General features: G+C 48.5%; 1 protein-coding gene across 1 annotated transcript in view; it reads right to left on the bottom strand.

Annotated features, from left to right (window-relative positions):
* LOC119405985 (uncharacterized) overlaps positions 1-15,532 on the bottom strand; it is a 92,953-nt gene that overhangs the window by 21,393 nt on the left and 56,028 nt on the right. The window contains exon 5 of the mRNA XM_049419277.1: positions 5,883-5,954. Coding sequence (XP_049275234.1) covers positions 5,883-5,954 — 72 coding nt within the window. The remainder of the gene's footprint in view (positions 1-5,882; positions 5,955-15,532) is intronic.

Here is a 15,532-nt window from a genome sequence, read left to right as displayed (position 1 = left end):
CTGGTGTATCTCTGGCGTCTGAAATATGGTAGCTGCGCCTTAGTCGAAGCAGCTGTAGTGAAATATAAAGAAAAACATAAGAGTATGACAATAAATTATAACGATTCCAGTTCACTACAGACGCCGCTTAGACACCGCTGTTGTACGTCCTCACCCGAAAGCGCTTTAATTTTTCTTTCTTCTAAAGCGTTGACCTGCAAAGAATAAGGACAAAAATTATCATTCCCAGCGTATGGTCCACTGTTCGATCTCACGCACTCGCCACGTGCAAGTTGCTTAAAATTAGAATGAAATTATTCTCAATCGCGGGTACAATTACGTGTGTAAGTTGTTTCAACCTCCTGAAACAGCCGAAAACAATATTCATTGGAAGTTAGTCGAAGCGACCGGCATACACGTTCTCTGTTAAACGCGTTACACAGTTTTATTTGGGCATCCGCAGCAGCTCTGCGGACCCAGCCTGCCAACCATTCCAAATGACAGGCTGCGTCAACATATATGTAGTAGGCGCTAAACTGAAACTGACTATTAATGCACGGCACCGCTACAACGACGCGGAACGTGGAGAAATGCACACAAGAAACGCGCGCAAGCGCTACAGCAGAAGGGGCGGTGCGACTAGAAAAAGTTGCACTGGCGCCACCTGGAGTTTTATTCGCCAAGAGGAACGCCTGCATCCTCCCGTTCGCGCCACTAGGAAGTTGGTTCTAGTTCACTATAACCACAGTGCACCGCGCGCATTTCTGTCTGTGACGTCGACAATACTTGCTTTACCTCTGCAACGTCACAAGGGGCCTACGTCTACGTCATACTAGTGGTTATGTCGATAGGAGTTCAATGTTCAGATGAGCTCTCAGGCTTACTTTGAAACCAAATTAAAATATCTTAAAGGCAACGCTCGTCACTCACAATCGGTCAGAAGTGCCCGCATGCAGGACTGAAACAACACAAGCATCTCGCGTTTCCAGATTCGGTGTCAGGGGTCCTTTAAGGCTCCATTGCGTGGGTTTCATTCACCTCTTCTCCTACGTCGCCTTTTCAACCAAAGAAAATGTAGGACCGACTACCTCGCTGACAGGGCGAACGCCGCTGTTGATTTTCCCATCATGAGTGATGAAGCGCCGTACCATAGCGACCTCTTCCTTTCCCCGTATGTGGCTGTCGACTGGAGTGAAGAGGCGGGAGAGGCGATCCGGGGTTCTGGGAATAACGAACAGACATACACTGATTACTACTATTTAAAACCATCCTTTGTTCAATAAACCGTTACTGTGCCCACAGCTTACACGAATGTTTTGTTTTAAATAATTTTGCAACAAAAACAAACTTTCATGTGAATGAAAGCTGGAACCTCGTTTCGCAATAAGCTCTGGCTATCTCCAATGAAAGCACTTCTAGTCTGAGAAGTCGCTTCAAAATTTGCTTTCAGAATAAGCCCGGCTTTGCGCCGGCATATTCCCACACCCAAGCTCATCCTCGAGAATTCATTGGCACGTCGTGTGTGGTTACTGACCACGAGTTTTACAAATGTAATTCTTAAATAATGAGATAAACACATGCGAGTACGAGCACCCGAGCGACACCTAGCGCGCGCGGACGCCGTCTACGTCGAGATTGGACATGTCACATGCTAGAATTACCGCACGTAGCTCCCACACTCACGTACACTAAGTCACTCACTCGATTCTTTTATAACGCCGAACGCCATCGCCGTTGTAGGAAACCACGAGAACAGGAAACAGAAACGAGGGATAGCGCGCACCGTCGAAAGCCTCGAGCTTTTCACCTTACCGGCGAGGCGTGTCCCACTTAAGTGACTAACGCGTACGTGGTGGAAGCAGGCATTATATCTGCACCTCAAACTACTGTCCTTATCCCAACAAAAAACACAATATATAGCTTAATGAGTTCTTTGACTACAGGTAAATTTTGCGCATGCGTTGTTGGTTGTCAGGTGTTTGAAGTTTTCTGTCAATAAACTTGAGTTGTTAGACAGCGCTCGTCTTGTGTCCTCTTCTTTGTGCTCCGTCCCGTTCGCGCTGAAAAATTTTCAAAATGCATTAATGCATATAGTGCGTTTAAGTGTTCCGTACACGGACTTTTTTAACACGAAAATGTTTTATGCCGGGGTTCACCAAGACTTCACTGACATATTTCCGTCACGGAAATGACGTCGAAAATATACACGCACAGATGGCAAAGAAAGAAAGTTCCGCCCACGGGCATCGAACCCACGACCGTTCGGTCCGCAACAACAGATGCCGGGCACGCTACCCACTGCGCCACGGTCACAGACTGTAGAAACTTTACAAACGCAACTTTTATATCTACAACTCTCCCGGTCGGCGGGGTGGTGTTGCCGTCTCGGAGCGCTAAAGTAAAGTAATTCGTCATTACTGTGCCCTCCGCGATTAGCCCCTGCAGCGCGTTACACATCCGCCCCATTCGGCGCGTTGTCAATAGAAGTTCAATTTTATCAATGCCTTAACACACCGCGAGGTGGCTATCTTAGAACGAGCGTCGTAAAAGCGTCGGCCTCCCTCATAGCATCACGCTTATCCAAATCAAAAATAGCTCTGCGACGCGCGCCTGCCTCAACTGGCTCTAACACCGCATTCCCCGCTGACGCTTTCGCCCCGACAAAAAAAATCACAGCATATCCACGGAGTGAATGATGATGAGTGGGCGAAGCTGCGGAGGTTCATCGGTAAACCGTGAATCTTCCGTGAATTCTGCCCAGTACATCATCACCGACGTGAGATCGGGCGCGTTTATACTAAAGGTTCGATGAGTTATGACGACTTGCAGCTCACTTTAATTTTACATGTACGCTGTGAATTTTCATTGTTTAGAAGACCATTGCTTTAGAAAACATCTGGCGTATTTCGTTAAGCAGCTGGCGTTCTTTCGTTTTGCTTTTAGAAAACATCTGGCGTCTTTCGTTGGTTTATTTCATCAATTAACGGCGTTTTGAACAAAATTTTTATTGTTTAATAACGCACAGGAGAAATCTCACCAGGCACTACCTTGGAGGTAAACAATGGCTGCTAATGGGAATGAGAGACAGAAGAAGTCGGCTTTTAGCTAACACTTACACTTCTACTTCTACTAACGTTTCCTACTGGAACACGCCAATGGCTGCTAATGGGGAATGAGAGACAGAAGAATTCGGCTTTTAGTTAACGCGCACGCTGCGAATTTTTTATTGTTCAACAACGCACAGGAAAAATCTCCCACCGGCACCACCTTGGAGGTAAAAATCTGGTACTAGCGTTACGACTGGTTACGCACTACTACTACTACGACTACGAGGGACGAACGGGTGCCGCCTTAAGGAGCTTCGCCCCTAATATCGCGGCCAGGCTACCGGGGCCGTACGACGCGCTTTGTGTTTCCCTCTGGTCCGGGCGTGGTGTTCAATCACATTTTGACATGCCGCAGGATGGCGACCAAGTGCTGCGTCCAATATTCGACGCTCTTCTGGCTATCACACCTCGTTCTCTGATTGCGCTTTCACCGTTAACTACTACAGCTACCACAAGGGTTTGCTTAATCATTTAACATGGACGTTAGTCGTCGCGATGGAGATGTACCACCGATCATCAAAGTGGGTGCATCCACGTTAACCGGTGCTATATTAATAATAATATCAGGGGTTTAACGTCCCAAGTCCACGATGTGATTATGAGGGACGCCGTAGTGGAGGGCTCCGGAGATTTCGACCACCTGGTGTTCTTAAGTGCACGGTAAACGGTGCCATAGCTTTCAGACATCGATATACATTGTGCAAACTCTCTTATATCTATTCAGTTACTTCTGTAAACATTCAGTTAATTCTGTAAGGGCACGCTTTACTTGCGAGTTATTCCGATTTCTATGACGGAGGGATCAACCATCTTTTTTTTTATGTTCGACCGCGCGGAAGCACGCTGCACACTCAATGTCGATAGAGGTGTTATTACGAAGTAGACTAAAGCGCATCTCAAAACGACATCTTGTACCTTCAGCAGCGGTGATACAATGTGCTATCAGCAAAGAATGAACCTTGATAATTGTTGGCATCGTTCATTTTATGGGAGCTTGCACAGCAACGCGCACAACGGTGTCAACTCGTTAACTGACAGTTTTCCTTGGGTAACCGCAACAGTCCCGCGGACGCAGGCTGCTGTTGGAAATGGCTGGCAGCCTACTTCCGCCGTGCTGCTGCAGACGCCCAGCTAAATCAGTATAATTAGTACCTATGAAAGCAGTACACTCACCGTTAACAGGCGGACGTTGTCAGTGTCGGCTGCTCCATGGTTATGGCGCACTCCAAGCGTCACTTAGAGCACGGAGCCTGGCGTCACCGCCACCGTAGATGTGCATGTTCGCTTGAAGACAATACTCGAAGACGCACAATCCGCGCAACCAACGCAACACATTCCAAAAGACCGTGGAGATTGAGAGAGGAGGCAGAGGCTCTGTGTCAGCGCGGCTCCGTCGACGAGCTATGTTGCCACAACGGCGCAGAACGGCGAACGCGCGATATGTACGGCGTATACGGCGGCGCCCTCAACACGGAAGCCAATCGAAACGCGCTTCACGAGAGCCTAGTGACTCCTGCAGAGATGTTAACTCTCTTTTTCTGTTTCTACCTTCCAAAAGGGGTCGAATGGATACCCGAAGAAAGTCATAGTGCCGTGACCCTCTTTTGACTATTTGTTTTTGTCTCAGAGTGTAGGGCATTTAGCCTTTATGTCCGCGTAGCGTGCAGAGGTGTTTTGGCTAGAGTGGAAGCGCTGCTATTACCGTACTACGAAAGCTGCCCCTATGATCAGTAATACCTCAGGTTGCTGGAGAACGTATCCGCTCGAGTTAATAAAGAAGTATTGAAACTTGGTTACCCTTGAACTTTCATGTTTATGCAGTCTCCTTGTGCTAGTGCAGTGCTAGCAAGTTCGGCGCATGTGTATTGCCACACCCACTTCTTGTTTTATTTTGATGTGTTTGAGTTTGACCAGCAAGGACGGTTATCAACGCTCGACACTGTCCGCGAAGTAGTGTTCGAGAAGCTTCGCGATTGTAGTAGATCGTTTTGTTAAGATTTCGCGCCGCGCGCGAATGTTGCAGTTTTGTCGAGAGATAACGCCGCCACCAGCGATATCGCTGGAAAGTTCGATAGTGCCTGTATAAAAGCCGACGCGCTTGATCGCTGGTCAGTTGTTCGACGGCCGACGCCCAGTTCGCCGCTATCAGTGTACATCGTGTATTGCTGTAGTCTGAGTTTTCATTTCCTGGCCACAAGTTCGGCCAAATAAAGAGTTTCATCTTGACCACGCCATCTGTTGTCTTCGTCGACGTCACGACCCCGTGACAATATAAAAGCGATTTTCTAAATACCAGATCATGCGTAGCAGACAGGGCGCGTGATAGCGCGTAAGAAGGAATACCAATAGGAAAGTTTAAGCCACGGAATTTTCACTAAGGCTATGGTAGCCTCTTTGACTAATGCGCAATACATGTGTTGCCTGTTGCATAAATAACGAACATGTACCCATTCATACAGAGCTGCACGAAAATGTGAATGCGTGTCTCTTTCTTAGGCATTACATCAGCGAACTTCCCTTTTGTCTTTTATTTTGTAGGTGAGCAAGAATGTAAAAATGTGTCGCTTTCTCCTTGCAATGTAAACCTAAGTAAAGCGTGCCTTGAAAATTTTTCAACTTGGACAAAAAACAAGTTTTTCAGTTTTCATCTGTAATCGACTCATCAATTTATAAAAAGTCATGGCTGGTACAAAGCATATCGATTGCAGGTGTCTTTCAAGATGTCAGTGCACAGCAGAAATAGGGGACGCCCAGAAAACACAAAGCTGACAAAATAATGTTTGCAGTGTCTCTTACCTGGGGTCCTAAACAAGGCGCAGTGTTCATTGTAATCCCAATAGTACATAATGTACAGTTGGCCTTGACCATCTAAAAAGAAACCAATCGTATTGCTTGTTACAGAAGCCAGCACAACAAACATGCAAAGTGACGCATCGCATTTTTTTGCAAAGAATGCCAACAAAAAAGAGGGGCTCGATCAGGGAAGAACAAGATGTATTGTTTACATTTTATTTTCGGTATTTTATACTATATAAATGACAAATACAAACACAGGAAGCTCAGGAAATTACCTCTTTTGAGCTTTGAACGTAAGCACGATGACCGCTTTGTTTTACATGTAGTACACCTTGGATTCGCGAGCACATTTCATTACCGTTTATACCAGTGGCAGTAGAAGTCAATGGCCGTTGGGAGTGTTACACTGCTAACTGCCATTTTTAGAAGTGTTGCAGTGTCTGCATTTATATAATGTACGAAGCATGGGAGCGAGCTTCTTAGCATTTCATATTAAATAATTCAGTGCAAAAATGGCACCTTTGTCGCTTTTTGGCCCCTCTGCGCGGTTTTTGCGCTGAACGTGTTAGAATGATGGCAGTGTTGCGTCCCCATTCACACTCGAAGAACGGTCAACTTGAAGTGAGGTTTTCTGACAACTTAGGATTAGCGGGGTCTGTATTTATATACTTCGATTGTAACATGCACGCCAACAGTCAATGCTCCAGCCCTCAAGGTGCCTAGAATGGCATAAAAATCTCGTAAAAGGTAGGTATTCATTGTGAACGAAATTAATGCGTGCAGTCACGGATTCGAGAAAAGAGAATAAGGCACATACGCCGATTACCAACACAAATGTTCCTGGGGCGAAAAAGGTAGCTCACAGGATGGATGGATGGATGGATGGATGGATGGATGGATGGATGCTATGAGCGTCTCCTTTATAACAGGGCGGTGACAGTGTGCCAGCAGGCTCGACAAAAAAAAAATGCCTTTACTCTTCTTTTTCTTAGTGGTGGCCTAGTGTCTCTACTTCAATTAAATCTATCTTACTACCGAAAAAAAAACTTAAATTCCCAGCCCAGTTCTCTGCCCTTTACGGCATAATGTCCTTTTTTTTCAATATTTATTTTGTCCTTTCTCTCTAATATTCTGCCACCAATACTCTAACCCTCTCTTACTTATTTCAATCACGGGTGTGTTCAGCTTTTCATTGTAGTCTCTAGAACCCAATGCTTCATGTAGGCTCGTGCCCAAACGTACACCTGAGTGGATATCTCCAAATTCCATCAGAACATGATCCGCCGTTTCCTTATCTTCCCCGCAGCACGTGCATTGTTTTCTTTACTGAATCTCGCTTTATAACAACGCGTTCTAAGGCAACCCGATCTCGCTTCAAACAGTAAAGCCCTTCCCCTTGAATTATCCTAAAATTCCCATCTTCTTATTTCATTTTTGCCCTTTGGGTAGTTACTCAAAGCCGGTTTTTTCCCCATAGCTGCCGTCCAGCAAATCCTCTCCGCCTCGGACTTTTCGCTTAACGCTCTTCGTTGACATATTCCTTACACTACCAGCCGTATATTTACTAGTGAGCCTCCTAGTTCTTTTTCTCCACTGTGTGTCCACACTCTTCCTATACAAATAAAGAAACACCTTCTCTGCCCATCTACTCGCCTTCATATTCCTTAGCCTTTCTTCAAGCCTTATTTTGCTCTGAGCTTCCCTCGCGTCAAATCCTCCCATCCCATATCGACCTTTACAGCTTCATTTGTCGTCTTTCTGTGAGCGCCCAACGGGAGGCGTCACACAGTCCTTTGATTTGTGTCCATTCCCGATTGCACCTCTGCCTTCATGCACACCACTGAGTTCCCAAAAGTAAGCCCCGGAAACATCACACCTTTCCACAGACCTCGAAGCACCTCGTACCCACTAATGCTTTTTTGCACTAATGCTTTCCATCCCAATTTCTTCACTGATATAGTTATAGCGTTCAATAAAACAGGGGAAGTGTTTTTTTGTTGGTAAAGGACCGATTTGATATTTTCTGAACGAACAGATCGCGCGCAAACGGATAGAACAGCGCGAGATACACGTAAAAATGTAAGGGGTGCATCACGCGCACGCAGAGCGATAAAAGAACGGCACAGACGTTACCAAACAAAAAAAAAATTGGCCGCGTATCTGCGTGCTTCGCTGCAAATGTCGTCTAAAGACGATAGAAGAGGCGCTGTGTGAGATATGAACGCCATCTGGCAATACGTCGGGAAACGTGAATGCTGTGTTGCGGGCTGGTAGTCCCGGCGCAGCAGCAGGGAAAACCGGCGGTGACCAACGCGACCGGCGGGGACGCCAGCCAGCCCGAACACGCGGTTTGGCGCAAAGCGCCGAAGCAGAAGAAACGTCCGCACTCAACGAGTACTCTCCACACACTCTTTTATATTCACGTCGCCTGGGTAAAGCAGGAATGCCAGAGCGGCGCCCCATGGCACTCGTACAGTGCAATACTGAACTGAAACCGAAACACAACAATGAGCTCGCGCAGAGGGCACGGAGGAAGCCAAGTTTCGGCGCAGTCGCATTTTCAGCGCAGCTTAAGAAACTAGGGTCTCTAGAATTACGTATCTATGTATTTTCTATTAAAGGAACACACCACCTAATACTTACCTAGTGATGTTGCGCCTCAGATATGCGTAATGTTTGCTTTTTGATCAACCATGTACACAAGTATGAACCTAGTGAGCCGTTCACGATAGCTGGCCCTTGTGCAAGTGGTTCAACTTTGGCCGAGTGGCTGAATCGAGGGACGTGCCGACAAACAGAAAGACAGACAGAAAGACAGACAGAAGGACAGACCAAAATTTCTGCGTTTAATTTCCCCAAGAAAGACTATCGTCTTTAAAAATAAATGAATTGTGAGGAAGAGTGACACGCACAGAAGCCCATCGCCATCGGCTGGCGCACACTGACAGTTCGCTTTCTGGCTACGCCCTGCCTGCTGCTGCTACGATCATAGCTGTCGTTCAGTACCTCAATAAAACCCGTAAAAAGTGGTGGAGGTGCTGGGCAGAAAAATCCGGAACTTCACAACCAGAAACTCATGCCCGCCTCTACAATGCCGGAAGAGGGACCAATGCTACCACAACAAACCAGTGCCCCGGTGACTACAGTGGTCTTCCCTGGCCCGTTGCGTCAACGCGACCCACCAATCTTCAGCGGTACAGAAGAGCAGGATGTGGAAGACTGGATCACTGAGTTCGAACGGGTGAGCGTGATCAACGACTGGGACGATGCAGGAAAGCTTAATTAGCTGTCATTTTACTCGAGTGGTGTCACCAGTGTGTGGTATCGAAACCACGAACGTGACCTCCCGACATGGGCTGCCTTCAAAACTCACGTGACGCAGGTATTCGAGTGCCCCGCGGATCGCAAGCTTCGAGCCGAGAAGCGTTTGCGTGGTTTGCACGTTTGCACAGCAGAGCAGTGAGATTTTGACAAGTTACATAGCAGATGTTCTTGACCTATGTAACCGCGTTGATGGCACAATGACCGATGCCGAGAAATTCATGCATATATTGAGAGGGAATGAAGATGATGCCTTCTAGATGTTGCCATCAAAGAACCCGCCCCAAGCTTGTCGGAACTAATAAGTCTTTGCCAAAGTTTCGATGAAATGCGCGAACAACGCGCAGCTACCCGCTAATCTCCTCCACAGGTGACTTCAATGTCGGGTTTGGCTGTTGCTCCTGATAGCGCATCCTTGCTTCTGCAGATTAAGGATTTCGTCCGAGAAGAAGTCGCTCGTCAGCGTTCGCTGATGCCGCTTATTCCCGGCAAGTCGAGTTCTCCATTGGCGCCCGCTCTCCAAAATATCATCATGGATCAGGTAGCCGACCACGTTTCACCTTCTCTCCATAAGGCTCCTACTGCTGCTCCCATGATGTATGCCGAAGTCGCTTCGAGGCCTGGCTGCAAGGTTACGGCCCACCTCGCCCGCCTTTGCGCCCGCCAATATCTCCACCTGCCCGACCAGCAGTACAATATGCACGAGCTGAGGATCCTTGGCGGACGGAAGACAACCGTCACATTTGTATGCATTGTGGCCTTACTGGACGTTTGGCACGTTACTGTCGCCATCCTCCACCGAACGTCTCCAACAGTGTGCGTCCACCATGGGTCACGTATGCGCCACGTCACACCCCGCCGTAGGTGTTTGGACAACTATGAATCTGCTCCTCTCGCCGAGACAGCATTCTCCAATCGCCGTTTTCCTTACCTAAATATCGCAGTTCAGGAGGCAAGAACTGCGGTGCCAGCGAAATGTATAGGGCCTCAAATTTCTCTGAAAAATTACACCTCTCCCGCTAAAGGGGACCATGAGGCGATGCGAGGCCGGAGCACTTGCACGATCGCGCTCCGTTGGCGTTCGTTGGGCATGCTACCGACCTCGACCTCGTCGCAAAGGCACCCAGAGAGCCAGAAACCCTTTCCTCAAAACCCGCTTCTGGAGCCGGCAAGCAGCAGCAGCCGGGAGGAATGCTGTACACAGCAGGACAGAAATTGGCCGCGTATATGCGTGCTTGTCGCCGAAATGTCGCCGAAAGACGGTAGATTAGCGCTGCGTCTGAGGCATATATACCCTTCGGGAGAGTTTGGCGATTGTTTCATCTCGCCGCTCTCCGAGCTCCGCCCCAGCGCCGCCCTCTTCTCGTGACGTAAACCCTCTCTCCTCGCCGCCGGCGGCGGGCGGCAGTGGCGACAGCGCGGCGCGCGCGAAGTCCGGCGCTGCCGCGACGGAGAGTCGCCGGCGCGCCGTACTTACACGATCGCTGAGGAGCGCTCGTAGGTTACGAAGCTCTTGTGCGAAGCCGCGCGTATTCATGGCGACTGCTCCTCGCATTCAAGCGTGAACTTGTTGCGTGCGATGGGCTGCTGTTGCGCGGTTGGCTGTTCAAAGAGCAGCGCGCAGGGTTTCCGCCTTTTTAGGCTTCCGAAGGAAAAGAAGCGACGACGCCTTTGGATCAGAAACATCAGACGCAGAAAATGGACCCCGACCGACTGCTCCGTGCTATGCGAGATACGTACTTGAGTGTTTAGCTTGAATATTGCTGGTATTATAAACAGCGTACCATTAACACAAACTTATTTGTTGTGCAATGGGGCCCTTTCAGGCACACAAACTTTAAAAATAATTTTGTCACGCTGAAAAAAAAGGAGTTTTATGGTTCGCGTTTCGGTCGCTTGGGCAGATTGAAATTTTTCAGCGATCACGCTATAAGTGTCAAGCGTGATGTGTTGCGTTTACGTAATTTATTGCGCGTTCTGAGCACGAGCTCGGGATGTTACCGTGATGTTGTGAGGGGAAGATTTATTCGATATCGCAGGCTAGTGCCGCCGCGCGTCAGCTGCGGCGGTTACCTGGCATGTGTTGTACGTTATGTGGTCTGCGTTTCTGTGGCTATCAGCCTATGGTGTCATTTACCGCTGTGTTGCCGCTTGTGTACATGCTACCAGTTTCACATTTAATTCGCGCATGTAAATTAATCTGCGCCTCTGTGCTAAGCGAATGTGCCTTGCGCTTTTTAGTCATGCACGTATAGTGCACGATGTCAGTGATCGTGCAGGAAGCTCTTCCACTATAGCAAGGGGCCCTTAATGTGCTCGATGAAATTTCGTGATTAGGAAGTGTAGAGCGCGAAGAAGTTGAGCAGAAATAAAATGATTTTGTAAAGTAATCCAACAGGATGTCCGCTATCAGACTAGCCGAACGAGGTATTGTTTTCATTTAACACGCGCCTACTGGGGGTCCGGCACCTGCTCTGACGAAAACCTTAGATGCCTCAGAAAACGCGAAAATTGACCGCCGGCGTCCGTGGCGTCGGCGTCCCGCGTCGGCGGCGTCAACACGAGGGATGTCAAAAGTCATCACGTAATGACGTGACCATACGACCAAAAATTGTGACGTCATCATGACGTCGAATAACGTGACCTCACGCGATGACGTCAGCACATGACCAGATGTGGTGTAGAAAGATTGCAGTGCCTCCGATCTTAGAGGCAGTGCAAAACATAGGTCATAAAGCTTTCGAGGGGGGGGGGTCGTGAGGAACAATACACCAATTGAAGAAAAGGAAGACAGCTTTCGCCTTCGAGTGGTCTTAGGCGAATGCATAAGGGACCATGTCAGTTTTTTTTTCTGTCTTATTAGAGAGTTTTAGTGCCGGAGACTTCAAGTCGCTTCCTTATTCACCCTCTTACGCTCCCTTGTACTCTCAGCCGCACCCATGGACTATACAAAGGAACGTAAGGGGCTTACGTACGCAAAACACTTTGTGGTCCCGGCACTAAAATTCTCTAAGATGGAATTTTAGGGCTCGAGATCGCCAAGCCGCTTGTGTGCGCCCGCTTTTGTGCCTTTGTGGCCTTAATACAATTACGTGCGCTGGTATCTCTGCTTCTTTTAAAATCAGGGCTGTTTAAGCTTGGAGAATTCCCGTTAGTGGAAAATAAAAATTGTCATCATCATGAACCGGCACGCAATCCGTCCTCTTCATCTTCTGCATTGCTGCCAGAACACGTGCACAGACTTCTCCGGCGTGCTATGCAATTATTCTCACGTAACACATGTCACGGGACATGTTCAAAAAATCACGCCTGTTATATATGCTCGTCACAGAGTCACATCACGCACTACCAATTTTGGTGTATATCAAGCAAGCGAAACGGCCGCCAGCGCTCCATGAGCGTGGCACGCAAGTCATGCTGTACATGACACGCGTGTCATGATTTTCACATTAACACATTGGCACATGTCATGATATTCACATTAACTCCAGTTATTTATGTTCGCCACACAGTCATGTCGCGCACTACCAATTTTGGTGTATATCAAGCAAGCGAAACGGCCGCCAGCGCTCCATGAGCGTGGCACGTAAGTCATGCTGTACATGACACGCGTGTCATGATTTTCACATTAACTCCCGTTATTTATGTTCGTCACACAGTGATGTCGCGCACTACCAATTTTGGTGTATATCAAGCTAGCGCTACGGCCGCCAGCGCACCATGAGCGTGGCACGTAAGTCATCTTATACATGACACGTGTGTCATGATTTTCGTGTTAACTTCCGTTATTTATGTTCGTCACACAGTCATGTCGCGCAATACCAATTTTGGTGTATATCAAGCTAGCGAAACGTCCGCCAGCGCACTACGAGCGTGGCACGTAAGTCATGCTGTACATGATACGCGTGTCATAATTTTCATAATAGCTCCTGTTATTTATGTTCGCCATACACTCTTGTCAAGCCATACCAATTTTGGTATATATAAAATTAACGAAACGGCCGCAAGAGCACCAGGACTGTGGCATGTAATTCATGCTGTACATGACATGCATGTCATGATTTTCATGTTATGACCAGTCATTTATGTTCGTCATACAGTCATCTTATGTCATGCCAATTTTGGTATACACCCCGTGAACGAAACGGCCAGGAGAGCACAAATTCGTAGGCGGCTAGATAGGTAGATAGACAGATAGACACGCTCAAAGTCGCAGAAGTTCGCTAAGAAATGCTTCGAATTAAAAAAAAAACAAGATAGACGCAAACCCACAGGTCTTCATAGCTCGAAAAGTCACCGATGATCACGATACTCCCTCATGCGAATTCTGAGAGCAGCTTTGTGTTGAGGCAACGCGAACTGTATTTGAATTTCTGGCTATCCGCATTGGAACATTCGTTACATAATGCCACAGAAACTGCCAGTGCTCGAGTGCTACGCACGCCACTGTCGATGACGCCCGCATGCATTGCGGGCGTCATTGACATCCCCGTCACGACAAGCGAGACAGTAGCAGCGCTCCCACCAGCCCTGCATGCGCACGAGCTCCGACCGAAGGGCGAGCACGCATGACGGAGGTAGAAAGCGATGTTAGAGGCCAGTGGCTCGTGATATCGACAGAATCCACGTTCGCTGTCTTTCGTCCTCGTTCGCTCTATCGGTTACGCTGGCTACGCCAACGGCGATGCCGAACAACGCAGGAACAGACGCGTAAGAGCTGCGCTCTAAAAGCACAGCGCGTATCGTAGAACGTCGTGGACTTGAATCGTCGTGCACAACTAAGTTTCACGATGATTTGGACACGTCTAATTCACTCCATATTCTTCATTAAATTTGTATAACAATGTTCTTGCACAATTTCGCTTTCGCAATTTGTTTAGGAGCGCTAGGTTTCACGAATTAACAGCGCGTACATAGCCTCAGCCGTGCGCCCGTCGCGCGGAAAGACTATATATGGCGGACACCGCCGGAGCGGAGGCGTGGCGGTGACGTGAACAGTGTCATCGCCGCGCCGCGGCGTCACTGCCCCGCCCATTCGCCAGACTCTCCCCATCGACGGCTCTGTGCTGCGTGAGATATGGGCGCCATCTGGCAATACGTTGAGAAAGATGAGTTTGTGCACATGGCCTCCAAAATGGCGGGCGCGCGGCGGGTTTCGCGCCCGCCATCTAGGAGGCCATGTTGTGCAGAGGGCATGGAGGAGGTTCTTTCCTTTCTCCGTGGTAGATGGCGTTCGTCTGCGTGCACTGCGTCGCATTTTCAGCGCAGCCGCATTGTCAGCGCAGCTTAAGAAACTAGGGTCTTTAGAATTACGTATTTATGTATTTTCTATTAAAGGGACGCATCACCTAATATTTACCTAGTGATGTTGTGCCTCAGATATGCGTAATGTTTGCTTCTGATCGACAATGTACACAAGTATGAACCTAGTCAGCAGTACAAAATGGCTGGCCCTTCGGCAAGTGGTTCAACTTTGGCCGGGTGGCTGAATCGGGTGACAGATAGACAAACCGAAATTTCTGCGTTTAAGAAAAACTATCGTCTTTAAAACCCGTTCGCACCCCCACAGCAGGAGAGTGAGACAAGCAGCCGTGCCTCACCCCCCCCCCCCTGAAGCACACCGCGCCGCCCTCCTGCTCCCCCGCCTACTCTCCTGCGGGCAGCAGCCCAGAGGAAACCCGCTTGGCCGGTTCGCCTCCTGCGCATGCGTAGTGTGCGCGCGGACTAGCCCACTGCAAGACATACTCCCGAGCAAGAGATGCTTCGCATCTAAAACGTTATTGAAGTCGAATCGGAAAAGTAAGGACGCCACTTTGTGGACTGTCCCTTTGTACAGCCAACGCGCAGCACGTCGAGCCGTCCGGCGCCTGCAGAGCCCGTGTCGTCATTCAGGATGTCCTCTATGTCATAGAATTCATAGTGTTGCCATCATGTTCTCACGACGTCACATTAGGTAGGGATTTTACCCTCTACACATCATGCGATCGTCAATTGCCCCTGTGCCGAAATCGAGTTGTTTCCGTTTTTGACAGACATTATTGACGAAAACAAATATTCTTGTCGCAAAATCGTGGTTTCTGAAGATACCGTCGTGCCGGCCTGGTCGACTGCTCTTGTCAGCAGATCTTGTAACTCTGTAGATAACGGCACAGTTCTTTTCGCACCTTCTGAACCTCGGGTTCGCCACCGATCCCTACAACTGCCGTTTGCCGTCCTTGAGTTCTATTTTGGCGCCTCTGTGATGTACGTGTCAAACCCATCGGACGAGCCAATTACTTTGCGCCACCGCGAAAGCCTTGGCAGAGCCGAGCCACTGGCTTCATCTTCAG

This window comes from Rhipicephalus sanguineus, chromosome 9 (assembly GCF_013339695.2).
Source record: "Rhipicephalus sanguineus isolate Rsan-2018 chromosome 9, BIME_Rsan_1.4, whole genome shotgun sequence".
NCBI classification, from domain to species: Eukaryota; Metazoa; Arthropoda; class Arachnida; order Ixodida; family Ixodidae; genus Rhipicephalus; species Rhipicephalus sanguineus.
The sequence above is the reverse complement of the archived record's forward strand: the minus strand, read 5'-3'. Positions and strand labels throughout refer to the sequence as shown.